The sequence below is a fragment of the Ochlerotatus camptorhynchus genome, unplaced genomic scaffold (assembly GCF_037179485.1).
Source record: "Ochlerotatus camptorhynchus isolate MF236.1 unplaced genomic scaffold, CSIRO-AGI_Acam_v1.1 ptg000045l, whole genome shotgun sequence".
Taxonomy (NCBI): Eukaryota; Metazoa; Arthropoda; class Insecta; order Diptera; family Culicidae; genus Ochlerotatus; species Ochlerotatus camptorhynchus.
This window is the reverse complement of record NW_027040536.1, coordinates 2,543,059-2,560,447: the sequence shown is the minus strand read 5'-3', so window position 1 is coordinate 2,560,447 and position 17,389 is coordinate 2,543,059. Positions and strand designations below refer to the sequence as shown.

Genomic DNA, 17,389 nt, shown 5'->3' with positions numbered 1-17,389 from the left:
CACACTAGTACCACGCGCGTGACTTAATTCTAAACTAATGCCGTTTTAGTTTGGTGAACCAGGTTCGAAACTGGGTTAGTTTCTTCAAACTATCACTCTCGCTGTGAACTGGGTGAACTGAAATGTTGTGTACATGTGTATGTGTGACTTGAAATAGAAAAGTCAAAAAGGCAATGACAGCTAGCTGCCAAGGGATTCCTCAACATCAGTTTTCAGTTTAAATATGCACCCTTGCTCGCTGCTGATTGAGTCCGAGGAATATGGACAGTAAGTAGCAGAATCGGTACTGAGATTGCATATTTCATCTTTGCTCAAAATTGTATGCAGTTCAACAAAACCGCATGTCTCGTACCACAATTAAAAATTGACAATACTTGCTGTGATTCGGAATATTCATAGAACCGTTTTCTGGCCACCCAGTAACAGAATCGGTCTGAGGATTGCACATTATAGCTATGCTCAAGATTCTATGCAATTTATAAAAAAAAATCATGTATTTCTAAGACGACTTTCAGCGGCGCCGGTGGTGTAGTGGTAAGCGTGATTGCCTCTCATCCCAGCAGGCCTGGGCTCAATCCCAGTCAGTGCCGCCGGGATGTTTTGAGGCATAACATCGCGGATCACGCCTTCCTTCGGAAGGGAAGTAAACCCGTTTTTGTTTCTTCGATTTGTTTTTCGTCGATCTTGATTTCCGTGCTGAGCACCAATGCTACCGACGCCAGGAAAGCAGCTCCCACACCTGGACCCTACCTATCGACCCATCAACTCATGAACCGGGGACCAACGGCTTTACTTCCCATCCGAAGGAAGGCGTGATCCGCGATGTTATGCCTCAGAACATCCCGGCGGCGCCGACTGGGATTGAACCCAGGCCTGCTGGGATGAGAGGTAACCCATTGGTCTCCGGTATATGAGTTCATGCGTCGATAGGTAGGTTCCAAGTGTGGGAGCTGCCTCCCTGGCGTCAGTAGCATTGGTGCTCAGAACGGAACACAAGATCGACGGAAAACAAATCAAAAAAAGAAAAAAAATAGGACGACTTTCAAGAATTGACCGTTTTCCCGGTGATTCCGGAAATCTGGAGATCCGTTTTCTTGCCATCCAGTAACAGAATCGGTATGAGGATTGCATATTTCATCTATGCTCAATATTCGATGCAAGTTACAAAAAAATCTCTTATCTCAAGGCTGAATTTCAAGAATTGACCGTACACGGGGATTTCCGGGAATCTGCAGACCTTAATCCTCTCACTAGTTTTCCCGGTCCGGCTGGCCAACTACAAGTCCAAACGATCTGTTTTGCTGAAAAGTCAATACCTTTCAAATTTGGGTTCAATTTCAAAATTTGATGAACGCATTGCTGAGAACCAGCCATGCCAACATACGCATTATTCTCAGGAGTCACAGAATCCAGTTGACCAAATACAGGTCCAATCAGATAGCTTTCTATTTCATTTGAAAGAAGATTTCTATATCTATCTGGTGGCTAAATTACAAAAATCGATCATCACAATGCCATGAACCAACCATGCTAACATGAATCGATACGCAAATTAGCAGTCTTGGGCTTCTGGCTGTTAACGGATGTTCCGGATTTTCCGGAGAACCAGGGTGAGGCCATAAATGGTCCGAATAATATTTACACATCGTATATAACTATTCAATTAAAGTTAAACGACATTTAAATAAAAAAAAAATTACGAGAATTTAGATTGATTTTAATGATTGGACCAATTTAACGGGTGTTCTGGATCTTCTGGAGACTATTTCTCCCGGAGTAATCGATGTCTCATATGGCTCATATGGAATATGGCGCAGCATGATATTTTCACAAAAATTTCTTCGTAGAACAGTCGGTTTCCATTCTCCCGAACCTATTCCGGATTTTAGTTCATGACCAAATGGAATTATGACCGCTTAAATTGCAAAAAAAGGTTTGTGTAGTTAGATGTCTCACACTCCTCCTGCTGCAGTTAGATTGAAAATCGCAATTGTGAATTTTATAGCAGACACAATATTGAATCTTAAAAGACCCAGAAGCCGGGCTTGTGATTTTTTTTATTCTGAGACACTGTACGTGCTCCAAAACTATTGAAACTTTACCAGAAGTTAAGAAAGGTCACCAAATTTCAAGATCAATCGAGCTTTTGGCTTCAGAGATACAGTCATTTTTAAAAGCGCATTTGGGCCGAAAGAGACCCGAATACCATCGCAAGGAGCAGCGCCGGTGGTGTAGTGGTAAGCGTGATTACTTCTCACCCCAGCAGGCCTGGGTTCAATCCCAGTCGGCGCCGCCGGGATGTTCTGAGGCATAACATCTCTGATGACGCCTTCCTTCGGAAGGGAAGTAAAGCCGTTGGCCCCCGGCAGGCATGGAAAATCATTTACATTCATTTCATGCATTCATTTACATTCATTTGCCTCTAACTTTTTTCATCAACAGCATTCCGCAAAATGATGCCCGTAACTTAAATCTGTATCTCTTATGCATCACGAATTAGACCGGGTAGAACTTGTTACTGTTTTTCAGTGAATGTAAAATACATTCATTGAGTAGTGGTAGTGGCTTCTGTTCGCTCTGGTTCGCCATGCATAAGAGATACGGATTTGAGTTGTTGACAAAAGTTGTAGCTTATAACAAAACCTACACAAACACTCTACATCATTTTGCGGAATTCTGTTCTGACTGATTTTTTTTTTGTTTACCTTTTTGACTTTTACCCATACCATAAGTTTTGAAACTGAAGAACCTCTAAAAAAATTCGGATTTGAACCTAGTCAATTTTCAGGTTGCTTGGTGGTGAACCTAGGTTGGTAACTGGCGTTCAATCTATCAGTTTGACAGCTCTTAGGTTGCAACCCTGGTGAGGGTTCGCTTCAAACGGCATAAGTATTCACTCTCTTGTTGATCTGAACTACTCTGTCAAAGGCAGCAGCCTTCAGTCAAGGTCTCAGGCTTAAGATTTTTTTTAGAACTATAGTCACTTTAACGCTCTTGGGTCATTCGTGACATGACTGGGGGTGAGATTTAAACTCATAACTTTGACGTGAGGGATATGGATGCTAACCACTATGCCGGGATCACCCTCAGGTTTAAAATATTTATCTACTTAACGACGGCTCACGACGAGCTGTTCCTGCCTCGATGGATTGAAACAGACTGAAAAGATTTTTTATGTTCGTTTGAGTTGTACGTATACAATAGCTAATGATCCACCCGTTTCCTATTGCATTCAAAATGAGTGGTTAAATTTTTGATGGTATTTACATTGAATTCAGTCATAAAGTTTGATCAATTTTCAATGGTGTACTACTAGGGGCATCCCACTCTAAACTATAGATCTAGTATCAATTAAGTATTTCAAAGTATCTGATAAGTATTCTTAAGTCTTTTTAAGTATTTTTAAGTATGTTATGTTTTTGATTTTTTAAATCGTAGTGAGCGGTTACTAATGTAATTGTTTGTTGTTGTATATTCCATTACGATTAATCGCGTACTATTGATGCTAGTTTCAATCTGTTTTAAAATTAAGGAAGTAGTGTATTCATGTGTATGAGTAAGTATTTTAATTCTACTTATGAAACATTTCATCAAAGACCAGTTTTCTTTCAGAAAACCAGTTAATTATTTATAATTTCGCACTGGCTGTTCAGTAAGGTTTCAAAGTTTGGAGTTCTATAACTTAGCTGGAGGCTAATGGTGCGGGTGTATGAAATTCTTGGCTTTATGCTGGTCAAGAATGCTAGGACTACGCTGGTTATTTACCAGAGAACAATAGCAATACAATGAAGTGTAATTGCTAGCAAATTGTTGGGTTGGTTGACTAGAAATTGAAGTGATTGCAATTGCCACTGGTGGTCGTATCGTGCTGCGTTTTGAGAAACTTACATCTGTAAAGATGAGTTACGACGGACTGGTGAGGAAGCTGAGTGAGTATCCTGATAGTAACCGAAGGCTTTATGTGAAATTAACATGAATTTCTCACTTTTAGGCTTCGAAACCAATAAGTATAACAAGGAAAAAATTCATTTATTCTGAAATATCAATTTATTTCAAATAATTGATGTACCAAATACAACGATTTAGTTCAAACCCGCTATTTATTTGTTTCCATTTCGTGTAAAACAATCCTAAGATAAAATATATGAATTTATTTCAAACTATTCCCCAAACATATGCCAAAATATTCTTCAAAATATCCCCATATTTATGTCTTAATACGTAACAACCGTTTCTGATGAATGATGGAATCAATTAGAGAGCGGTTCCGAAATAAACACCAAGCGAATATGTTGGTATGATCATGTCCAGCCTTAATAATAATAAGTCTTATGCATTGAAGGCTCCAAATCCGAGGAAATGTGATTAACTTCTACAATAAACTCATTCGGCTGTAATCTAGGAGATGTGGCTTTCCGGATGTTATAGTGCGGATGGTGCGGAAATCTTTCAAAACTTCTTATTCAGCTTCAATCAACGTAAATGCCTGAAGCTATCGTCCGTTGGATCAAGATCCTGTTGGACAAAAAATATGTTTTTATGGAGAGATGGTTTGGGATAGAAAAAATTGTTTAGAGGATTTGCTTCCACACTTTGTTCCACAGGCAGTTTATTCCATAGTAACTTTCCAAATAGTTCCTTATTCTCCCTTTAAATGACAGATAAATCGGTTTGGCAATGTAATATTCTTTGAATCAAAATTGCTCTTCCTCGATTCCTACAAAAAAGGAATACATTTCAAAATTATAGTTGATTTTTCTAAACACGCATACACGAAATCCCAGATGACAGCGGTTAAATAATCGAAAGAAATCTCTCTAGCAACGGTGGTAACAAACTAGCGCTAAATATTTCTTAAGTATTTTTAAGTATTTTCAGGTATCTTAGATATCAGTAAGAGCTTTCTAAGTATAATGCGAGAAATACAAAGTTTAGAGTGGGATGCCCCTAGGTGTACTATATATGTATATATGTATATATGTGTGTATATTTTAAAACCAAAGATTTGTGGATAATTTTTTCGTCGAATGACATATTGCCTGACATATTTCCCATTAATGCTTTTGAGAAATATGCGTTTGAAAACTGCCACATTTTCGTTACTTGTCTCATTTTCGATTTCATAATGTGATCCCAATATAGTAAAGAAAGTCCTACGTCAAAAATCAGTTTTCCAGCAAAATCGCTTAAACTTAACTCAACTACAACTGTGCTGAAGAGCGTGAAAGTTAGTTTTCGAATATCAAACCCAAACCTTGATAGCTTAAAAAAAAAATATAGCTCAAAAACGAAAAAAAAACATATGGCTGATTTTTTATAGGTTGTGTAAAAAAGTCTTACTTTCGAAGGAAAAATATTAAAAAAACATATTGCACCCTCTATCAACAAACCATAAAAAACGATAAAAAAATAACAAATGCAATCAATGTTTTTCAATGCAAAATCCTCTTTTTTATATAGTTATATTAAAAAAAATATATTTTAAATAACCTTTCATTTGATATTTTGATCTTTGAAAGTTATAAAATTTAAAGAAAAGTAAGTTTTGAGAAAAAAAATCGATTTTTTGGACACAAAATACAAAAATACTGGTCTAATAATTTGCGATAAGGAATAAAACTATAATTTTTTACGAAATTCTGAGAACCACTATCTCGTTTTTCTATGGAATGACTTTATATAGATAGCAGAGTGATTCAAAATATATAGATTTTGCTCCACCAAGCTTAATCGATTTCAATTCAGGTCCTGGTAATTCTTCCCAAATTTGAGTTCATTTGGATGCGAATTCATACTGCCCTGGCCCTTTGAAGTTTATATGGGAATTACTTAGGCTAATGTGAACTTTTTTTTCTCATCGTTCTAGCCTTTCACTGTAATGATCTGCGGAAAAGTACGCTATTATCTGTACTAATGTGAAATTTTCTCAGCTGCAACATTGCTCAAGACAAAAGTGTATTTGGATTTTTTCCCTTGATTTGTTTTCCGTCGATCTTGTTTTTTCGGTACTGATCACCAATGCTATCGACGCCATGAAGGCAGCTCCCACACCTGGACCCTACCTATCGACCCATCAACTCCTGAACCGGGGTCCATGACCGGGTGCCTCAGAATATCCCGGCGGCGCCGACTGGGATTGAACCCAGGCTTGCTGGGGTGAGACGTAATCACGCTTACCATTACACCACCGGCGTTGTTTCCTGTATTTTGATTGAGCGTCAGGATAGTTAGATATTAATTCATTAGGAAAATGATATTCTTTTGACATGCTTCATAAATTGCTCATGGTCAAAAATTCAGCCTACTAAGTTATAAGTGCATGATACAGCGTTGCCCTAAAAGCAGTCTATTAATCATAGCTGAAAGTTATCGGCTTTGAAATCAATTAATTACAAATTAGCATGAAGTCTAATCAAAAGTGGTCTTGCGCAAAGATACAGCTAATAAAATTTCACATATGAGCTGATAACAAACTTTTCGTAAATTTTTATCGCAAACTTTTCCGTAAATTATTATGCTAGGACGCTAAGAACATAAAAGTCATTTTTCTTATAGTAATTCCCATATAAACTTCAAAGGTCCAGTGCAGTATAAGTTTGCATCTAAATAATCTCAAATTGTGGAACAATTATCAGGACCTGATTTGGAATCAATTGTCCTAGTTTTGCAAAAAAAATAGATGTTTTGAACCACTCTAATAGACACACTACCGATCATAAGTTTAAGGACACCCCCAAAAAACCATGCAAATATGTTTTGTTCAATGATCTCTCATTTAACGTTCAATTTTCGTTATTTGAATGGTATGAATGATATAGCGTGTTCTACTACTACTTTTATTTCAAAATTTGGCCAACCCAATTCTGAGAAAATCCGTCACGATTCTTCAGAGTAAATTTTGAAAAATATTGTAAATTTGGGTGAACTTTTAGCACACAAAATTTGAAAATTATATTGAACAATTTGCATACGAGGAAAGTTCCATTCAATACCTTTCAAATGATCTAAAGAGAACGAAAATTGGACGTAACATGGCAGAGATATGAACATAACAAATTTGTCGTGTTTTTTGGGGGTATCCTTAAACTTATGATCGGGAGTATAGTTTGTATTTGTTAGTTACAAGAAAAGATTAAAAAGTATGTGTTTAACCCATAAAGTTTGTCACATTAACTTTCAGAGAATGCAATAAGTGATTTGGTGACCGCTAAGTACTGACTCTGGGTAAGTACTAAGTGATCATAAAATCTAGAAAATATTAGATTTAAAACACAATCGATGAATTGGTTGGTTGCAACATCACACAGTACTTCAATGTAAACTAGTTGAAACTCACCCGTCTGCTGGTTCGGGGTCGGTGGCAACGGCCTCACTTTATCCGGTGGACATCGCCGGGTGACCATAACGGTCGCCGGCAGCGGAATGGCCGTGCCTCCATTGACCCCCGGTTTGGTGTAGGGCACCGGCAGTTGTCTGAAAAAAAGAAATAAAGACAGATAATTATCATCCACGCTATAACGAAATTAAAATGCAATATTTGACCCTATTGGCCACCGTTGCTGCTGCTGATTATCGATTTATGGTTGTTCGACATACGTATGCGACAGGCGTTTTCCGATAATATTTGTGTTTATCAATTTCGAAAGTCAAAAGCATCCAATATCGTGAATTGAATCTACCTTGAAATTTATGAAAATGGCCTTCTTCTCTTCTCCTCCCGAACACCCGAACTTTAAACTCCTACGCCTGCTTCGATGATCATCCCATGGGTGACAGTGTGAAGTTGCCTTTCTCCAAGAGCGTCTCGGAAGAAGTCAACCGACCAGAAGTCATGGAGCTGTGTCAGTCGTCGTTCAAAACTATGTTAATTTAAACACGCTCATTCATTCCGTTCCCTTCGTGCCGAGCCCTACAACACTACCAATATCTGAAGGTGTTCCATTCGCCGCTGAGAGACGAGGGGAGTAGCGAACGAATAGGTCATCACATTTACATAATCTCATTTGGAGAATGTTTAATTTTCCCGTAAAAGTCCGACCTCGCTCGGTTCGGTTTCGACTTTGTCGGATGGCAAAAAGGAAAGGTACCTTGGTGGCGACTGTCACGAGACTTGGAGAAAGATGTGACACCGATGACGACAAAGACGACGACGTCGTCGGCGCCGATGCACTTTTCGAACCGTTACGTAGCGATAGTAAAACCGAACAACTTTAGAATGCTTTAACATTGGTATTTAAAATGCAAAACACAACGAGTTGATGGCTGACAGAAAAGTACCGGGAAGAACAACAGTAGGCCGGTGCTAGACAATTCCTATGCACTCGCCGTTGCGGTCGTTGCGTGTCATGTTTCGAAAGTGCAAAGCAGGCGTCGACGGGGGACCCAGTTTCTATGGGAGCAAAGCAAGTGCTGTGATTGTGTGGTAATCGAGATGCGGATGACCCAAATGCATTCCAGAAAGGTGTTTTTAATCGAAGTGTAAAATTCGAATATTGGAATACATATCGTTCCAATCCAGAAACGTGCTTGGATTTTCTTTCAACCGGCCTGGGATGGGCTTGCACCTGGGGAGAGGTTACACATTGCAAATAAATCTGATTGCATCGGCTTTCCCCATTCGGTGCAGTATGGATTGCATAGCATTACACTGCACCAGTTGGCTATGAATTATTAATGGCGGAGAAATTTTAGAGCCTCGGCAAAGGGGTGTTACCGCCACTTCGTCCGGATCGTCTCTCTGCTGAATCAAATGGGTGAACTTGCATAAATTGCAGCAATTGCATTCGCTGTTGGCCGGAATGAAACAGCAATGAGTGGAGCGATAATACTGCCATGGACCCACCGCACCACCAGATGTACGCAATTTGACAACAAAAGGTGGTGTGCCATTTTCTAGGCAGAAGTAATTTTGCCCTGGGGGATGGCCGCCAGGATGGGGAGCTTTTTGATGAAACCGCCGCACACCTGATGGGGATGGGGCTTAGCTCTGGATGGTGGACGATGAAGGCCCTTTGCGATTGAATGCTTTTATAAAAGATGAAAAAGGTGCATTAGATGCAAGTCATACAGTAAGTCACGTGAGATTATGGAACAAGGGCTGGTGCATTGCGATGTGAAGCGTGATACTTGTGTCACATGATCTTACTTTTTTTTTAATTTGTTTTCCGTCGATCTTGTTTTCCGTGCTGAGTACCAATGCCACCGACGCCAGGAAGGCAGCTTCCACACCTGGACCCTACATATCGACCCATCAACTCATGACCCAGGGACCAACGACTTTACTTTCCTTCCGAAGGTAGGCGTGATCAGAGATGTTATGCCTCAGAACATCCCGGTGGTGCCAACTGGGATTGAACCCAGGCCTGCTGAGGTGATAGATAATCACGCTTACCACTACACCACCGGTGCCGCTTGTATTCAAGTACTTGTCGCGTCACTTTTCAATAGGTCCTATCTACATTGATCTATTCTCTTCTTCGACTTTCTCTTTCGTTAATAACACATTATCTGTTATGTAAATATGACCTGGGGCTTAGTTCTTGTTCTACGACTTTTATCATTGTCTATTGGTTCCATTTATTCTTTATTAAGAGCAGGGAAAATCCCATTCAAGTTGAGCTTATAAAAGCGTTTTTTTCTCAAATGGGCATAAAACATCCTCATCTTTTCGCATCAACAGAACAGTACTTTCCAAATGAAAGTCGAAGACATGGTAACAACGGTTGAACACACGACACATACAACTAAAACGCTCATTATAGCCATAATTAGTACGGAATGTCGATATACGCATAAATTGATGAGAACGTAGAGTACGACGACGAATATCAAAATTCAACTCACGTAACACTGCAGGACAATCTATGTGAGATTGAACAACATCAGATATGAAACAAGCCTTAGTGACATTGCTACGAACCTCCAGAAGGTCAAGGTCAATTGATTTACAACGATCTTCATATCTAGGGAGATTATATGGATCATTCCAAGGCAAACGTCGAAGAGCAAATCGAATAAACTTATGTTGGATAGCTTCTACTTGCTGTACGCTGTTCTGATAGTAAGGAGCCCAGACCACAACTGCATACTCCAATGTAGAGCGAACTAAAGAACAATACAGGGTCTTCAAACAGTGAATATCCGAGAATTCTTTTGCAGCACGAAAAGTAAAGCCCAGGCATTTAGAAGCTTTGGAGGTTATATATCCTACATGATCTTTAAAAGTAAGTTTCGAATCTAAGAGAACACCCAAATCTTTAACAGTAGATTCTCTCTTTAGAGATATTCCGGCAATGGTGTAATCAAATGAAATGACAGAACGTTTACGTCCAAAGGAAATTGCGCACCATTTGGAAAAAAAGGTTAAGTTCTTTCTGAAGGAAATGTGCATCTTCTTCACAGGTTATTACATAAAAGAGTTTGAAGTCATTGGCATACGAGAGCTTAAAACATTTGAGCATTAGGTTGACGTCATTCAGGTAGAGCAAGAATAAGAATGGTCCAATATGACTGCCCTGTAGAACACCAGATGTGACATGCCCAACAAACAATTGAGAGCTCTTATAAAACACCTGAGTTGATCAAACGTTGAATAATAGCTTCCAGAGTTGAACAAGAATGTAGTTGTATTGCCATTTGATTAAAAGTTTTAAAAGCTATTGGAGCACTCCTAAATGATTATTTACGTTCGGTTTAACTATATGCTTTATAAGACCTACGATAACTTTTATAGCACCTTAGTTAAACTGATTCACAAAAGCTATACAGAACGTGGAATAAACGCATCACAACAAACCATTGGGAGCTCTTATACAACACCTGAGTTGATCAAACGTTGAATAATAGCTTCCAGAGTTGTACAAGAATGTAGTTGTATTGCCTTTTGGTTAAAAGCTTCAAAAACTGCTTGGAGCACTCTTAAATGATTGTTTACGTTCGGTTAAACTGTTTGACAGGAGCCATAAAGGATGTGGAATAAACGCATCAAAACAAACCATTGGGAGCTCTTATACAACACCTGAGTTGATCAAACGTTGAATAATAGCTTCCAGAGTTATACAAGAATGTAGTTGTATTGCCTTTTGGTTAAAAGCTTCAAAAACTGCTTGGAGCACTCTTAAATGATTGTTTACGTTCGGTTAAACTGTTTGACAGGAGCCATAAAGGATGTGGAATAAACGCATCAAAACAAACCATTGGGAGCTCTTATACAACACCTGAGTTGATCAAACGTTGAATAATAGCTTCCAGAGTTGTACAAGAATGTAGTTGTATTGCCATTTGGTTAAAAGCTTCAAAAACTGCTTGGAGCACTCTTAAATGATTGTTTACGTTCGGTTAAACTGTTTGACAGGAGCTTCTATAGGATGTGGAATAAACGCATCAAAACAAACCATTGGGAGCTCTTATACAACACCTGAGTTGATCAAACGTTGAATAATAGCTTCCAGAGTTGTACAAGAATGTAGTTGTATTGCCATTTGGTTAAAAGCTTCAAAACTGCTTGGAGCACTCTTAAATGATTGTTTACGTTCGGTTAAACTGTTTGACAGGAGCCATAAAGGATGTGGAATAAACGCATCAAAACAAACCATTGGGAGCTCTTATACAACACCTGAGTTGATCAAACGTTGAATAATAGCTTCCAGAGTTGTACAAGAATGTAGTTGTATTGCCATTTGGTTAAAAGCTTCAAAAACTGCTTGGAGCACTCTTAAATGATTGTTTACGTTCGGTTAAACTGTTTGACAGGAGCCATAAAGGATGTGGAATAAACGCATCAAAACAAACCATTGGGAGCTCTTATACAACACCTGAGTTGATCAAACGTTGAATAATAGCTTCCAGAGTTGTACAAGAATGTAGTTGTATTGCCATTTGGTTAAAAGCTTCAAAAACTGCTTGGAGCACTCTTAAATGATTGTTTACGTTCGGTTAAACTGTTTGACAGGAGCCATAAAGGATGTGGAATAAACGCATCAAAACAAACCATTGGGAGCTCTTATACAACACCTGAGTTGATCAAACGTTGAATAATAGCTTCCAGAGTTGTACAAGAATGTAGTTGTATTGCCTTTTTGGTTAAACGCTTCAAAAGCTGCTTGGAGCACTCTTAAATGATTGTTTACGTTTGGTTTAACTATATGCTTTATAAGACCTACGATAACTTTTATAGCACCTTAGTTAAACCGATTGACAAGAGCTATATAGAAAGTGGAATAAACGCATCAAAACAAACCATTGGGAGCTCTTATACAACACCTGAGTTGATCAAACGTTGAATAATAGCTTCCAGAGTTGAACAAGAATGTAGTTGTATTGCCATTTGCTTAAAAGCTTCAAAAGCTGCTTGGAGCACTCTTAAATGATTGTTTACGTTCGACCAACCACCAACCACAATTTTGTTGCTAAAAATAGCACAAGTGATAGGCACGTTTATATGACCATAAGGCAATGATTATTCGACTGCAAGAGAAGTCACTCAAGATGAGCTTCATATACTTCTCTCATATGGTCAAAATATGTATTCAAGAATAGAGCAGATGGAAACAGAAGCGGCTGGCAATCCGGGATCATGAGTTCGAATCTTGCTTCGAGAAACCCTCGGTGGAGTAGAGGTAAATTATATATATAGGTGTTTATTAATAAATGCAAACATTAATTTAAGACATATATCATATAATCAACGATAACATTTCTAGATAAATTCTCTCAATTAATTATTAGGGAGATTAATCGAAAGAATATCAATCAAAGATTAAACCGATGCTAGTTACTACTTCCTCCATGATCACAGAATGTGTATTATGGCATAATTACATATTTTTTCAATGTGCACAAATAAATTAAATTAATAAAAACTGTACAAGCAATTATTTTGGCGTACCACAACAATTGTTAAACTAATTTTAATCTGTGAATATTGTGAGTACTTACACAACGGTTATTAAGGAGTCATTAAAAAGTGCTATAAACGCTTTTCACCGCTTGCTGTACAATGATTATTTAGGAGTCATAAAAGAGTGCAACAAATGCCTCTCAGGTTCACTCTCTACTAAATTTCAAAGCAGCTGTCAAGAAGTGTCTACAAACGTTGTATAAGAGCTTTCACCAAAATAATAAAGCTTGAGTTTAAATATGTATCTATAAACGTTGTATAAAAGTTGCTTCTATCCGGTTGTTAAGGAGTCATTGAAAAGTGCTGTAAACGCTTTTCACCGCTTGCTGTACAATGATTATTTAGGAGTCATAAAAGAGTGCAACAAACGCCTCTCAGGTTTACTCTCTACTAAATTTCAAAGCAGCTGTCAAGAAGTGTCTACAAACGTTGTATAAGAGCTTTCACCAAAATAATAAAGCTTGAGTTTAAATATGTATCTATAAACGTTGTATAAAAGTTGCTTCTATCCGGTTGTTAAGGAGTCATTGAAAAGTGCTATAAACGCTTTTCACCGCTTGCTGTACAATGATTATTTAGGAGTCATAAAAGAGTGCAACAAATGCCTCTCAGGTTCACTCTCTACTAAATTTCAAAGCAGCTGTCAAGAAGTGTCTACAAACGTTGTATAAGAGCTTTCACCAAAATAATAAAGCTTGAGTTTAAATATGTATCTATAAACGTTGTATAAAAGTTGCTTCTATCCGGTTGTTAAGGAGTCATTGAAAAGTGCTGTAAACGCTTTTCACCGCTTGCTGTACAATGATTATTTAGGAGTCATAAAAGAGTGCAACAAACGCCTCTCAGGTTTACTCTCTACTAAATTTCAAAGCAGCTGTCAAGAAGTGTCTACAAACGTTGTATAAGAGCTTTCACCAAAATAATAAAGCTTGAGTTTAAATATGTATCTATAAACGTTGTATAAAAGTTGCTTCTACTCCTATACCGCGTAGACATATAATGCTGTAGTTGAACAGGTTCTCCAAACGAGTGTAAACAAGGGTTTTATAAAAGTTGTGGTGAACACATTGTGCAATTATTATTCAACATGCAGCTGAACAAAATCAAAACGAAAGCGTTTCTTCAACTGGAAATTGTTACTTGGGTGGAATGGTTCTGATTTGGTATTACCAATTTTGACCGACATTGAACGACAAACCAGATAAGAGTTTAGCCAATCTAGCAACGAACCAGAGAAACTAATACGTTCAAGCTTTGCGATCAAGATTTCATGGTTGATTTTATCGAAAGCAGCTGAAAAATCAGTATAAGTGGCATCGACCTGCTTGTGAGCTTCTATAGTCTTGATGATAAAGGACGTGTATAGAACCAGATTGGTGCAGGTGGATCTCTTCGGCATGAACTCATATTGTGTCACGGAAACGTAGTTGAGACAATGATGCTTAAGGAAGTCGAGGACAATCAGCTCAAATAGTTTAGACGTAGCACATAGTGCAGTGATTCCTCTGTAGTTTGAAACCGATAGAGGATAAAAATAGATTCATTTTCGAGAAGTCAGTTTTTCTGAATGCATAACGAGTGGCTTTGGTGACAGGGATGAATTCATAAGGAACACATTCCTTTATGAACAATTGAAGAGGCAGATGATGGCGGCATTACTTAACAAGAGGGGTTGGAGCTTCAGAAACAGTAGTATCGTGATTGAGATCTTGGCTAACAAAACAGAGATCCAGCAAGCGATGGTTGGAGTTACAGACAGAGTTGAGCTGGATGAGTCCCGCGGTACTATAATCATCCAGGAGTTGATTTTGAACTAGGTTCATCGATGAGTGCGCAAGGTCGGGATGCAGGTAATCCGATGAACTTTGAATCCAGTTCACAGAACGCATGTTAAAATCACCCAGAATGAGGATCTTGTCTGCCAAAGACATGCGTAAGGTAATCCAAGCCAATGATTCACAATGTTTAGACATCAAAGTTGCATCGGTGAAACGGTCAGGAGGTACGTAAATGACACAGATGAATAATGTGAAGCCAGGGACGAAAAGTTCCACCCATACATGTTCGACAGAAGTGCAGTTGGGTGGTTGCAATAGCCGACATTTGTAGTTGGAACGAACAGCCAAAAGCACACCTCCACCAGATTTTTTAGTTCTTGTCAGGTTTGTGCGGTCAGAACGGAAAACAGTATATACACGTCCAAAAATCTGAGTGGAAAGTGTGTTGCAGTTGAGCCAGGTTTCCGTAAAAGCATATATGTCGTATGTCTCATCCGAGCACGCAGTCAGCAAGAGTAGTGTTCATCCACCAAGATTTTGATAGTAACATAGTAATCCATTTATACCAGAGTGGCTCTGATATTGGGAAGCAGAGGCTTTGGAGTACGTGGTAGAGTTTGCTGCGGAGCTGTGGTGGGTTTTGGGGGTTGATGCCGTTGAAGCTCTTGTCGTGGAGTTGGTGTTGTGGTAGGCCTTGGGGGTTGAAAACGTGGAGCATCTTTTAGTCGGAATGAAGGAGTTGATTGATTGTACCCGATAGGCATAGGGCGGTTCGAACGAGCCTATTTTCGGTTGCTAACCGGTTTGTGGCTGTTGGATCTCCGGTCTAAAAAAGGAGTTATGGATACTCCATTTGGCCAATGGCCATCCGAAAGCAAAGTTTGCTCAACGACAAGAATGACAATGGTCTATCTTCACCACTGCGGATAAGTCGATGGCAAGCTATTAGAGTAGGTTTACAATGGGTATAGTGAGCAATATAATTGATTATGTTTGCTTCTGTTTCGTGAGCTTGAAACTTTTTAAGGTAATACCAATTCCTACTACTATTAATATGCGTCATTGCTGACGGTGGTGTCGCTGCGACTGCCAAACTAAATCGAGTGTTAATGCTACTAACTTGTGAAGAACCGTTAGTGTTCTCACCTGACGTCGGATTATTAACTACAGGTCGATCAACTGGATACTGGATCGGTTGGCTGATGGATGTGAATGGTACAGATGGAACGATGATTCGAGATGTCGTTGGCACTGGGCGTTGAATAAAGGGAGTAGTCGCAAAGGTTGTACTGGCAGTTGTTAAGGTGGTGTGGTTCATTGACGCGCTAGCAGCTGTACCGTTTACAGGATATTGAAGCAGGCTTCGGGCAGAGCGTTGTGGCTTTGGACTGGATATTGCGGTTTGAGTGCTTTGGTCTATGGTACTGGTTTGTAAAGCACTAGATGGTGCGTAAGGTGACTTGGTAAGTGCGGACGAGCAGCAGATTGTATTGGCGTTGGTAGGAGTGGCGGCAATTGCGGGTTTGATATGGTGATGGCATTGGTGGCGTTGGAAGAAAATAAGCTGCTGGTACGGTCTCTTTTTGTGTCGGATATTATAGCTGCGTCTGCGATGAAAGAACTGAAGACATTCGAGAACTCGAATTGAATGTTGTTGAGTGCATCTTCGAAATTCCTTGCTTCACTGACGGGTGCTGGTTGCGGGTCGGGCATGCAGCTACTCAAACGACGATTGCTGTCGTTGGGAGCACAACAAAGTGTGCGAGTGACATCGATTTGACCCCCAACTAAAGATGACAGACGAGCCAGAATCGAGTTCAATGCGGGGTTTATTGATGATTGTTCAAGATCGAACGGCGAGTTCCGACAAGCTGGACAAAACCAGCCTTTTTCAAGTGCCCATGGTTTTAAACATGTCGAAAGTTTGCATTTTCCGTAAGGTTTTTTTTTTTTATAAAAACCATTATAAAAATCGGGCAAAGACATTTTGGAATATTTGGGCTTTTAATATTTTTTTTTTCATTAAATAAATAAAAATTTCCCTTTCCTTTGTTTCATACGTCATGTCGGTCAGAAGTGCCGTTGCCGATTTCCAATTTTTTGAAAAATGTCAAAGATGCCATTTTGGATAATTTGAATACAAGATCCACAATGGCCAAATTTTAACTAATCGATCGATTGACCATTACAAACAATTATGCAAAGTTTCATTCAAATCAGAGAAGAACGAGTCAAATTTTTTCTTTTATTCGCTATTGTTCCTGGTTTTGCTCAAATGTTGAAAGTGAGAGATTAGATTTTGAAATTGGAATACGGAATAGGGTGGAGAAGGCTCTAGCAGTTTCAGTTTGAGTTTAATATAACTCATTTGGGACACATTATGTTGTTGTTTCGAAAATCGGGAATAAATTGTTACCACAATCGGGAGAACACCAAACAGGGTTTGGAACTGAATAGCTAATAATGTATGTGATAAACAATTCCTTCCTTGTTTCATAAATCAACCAGCTGATTCCATTTGTGTGTATGAGTGTGTGGTAATAATCCGAAAAACAAACAAACCATAACAGCAGCAAAATGACACCAAGTTCCAGCTAATTTGACTCACCAACCAGCCAACAGTGGGAAGAATTTCTCACATCGAACTCTGCCACTTCCATCATGAAGCTGATTCAGCTGGAAGCAATTTCGCATCCCGCACCATGGCGTTTTG

General features: G+C 39.0%; 1 protein-coding gene across 8 annotated transcripts in view; it reads right to left on the bottom strand.

Moving 5' to 3' along the window:
* LOC135714989 (protein sickie-like) overlaps window positions 1–17,389 on the bottom strand; it is a 511,961-nt gene that overhangs the window by 214,124 nt on the left and 280,448 nt on the right. For all 8 annotated transcript variants that reach the window (XM_065238435.1, XM_065238394.1, XM_065238411.1 and 5 more), the window contains one exon: window positions 7,337–7,473. In XM_065238435.1, the coding sequence (XP_065094507.1) occupies window positions 7,337–7,473 (137 nt within the window). The remainder of the gene's footprint in view (window positions 1–7,336; window positions 7,474–17,389) is intronic.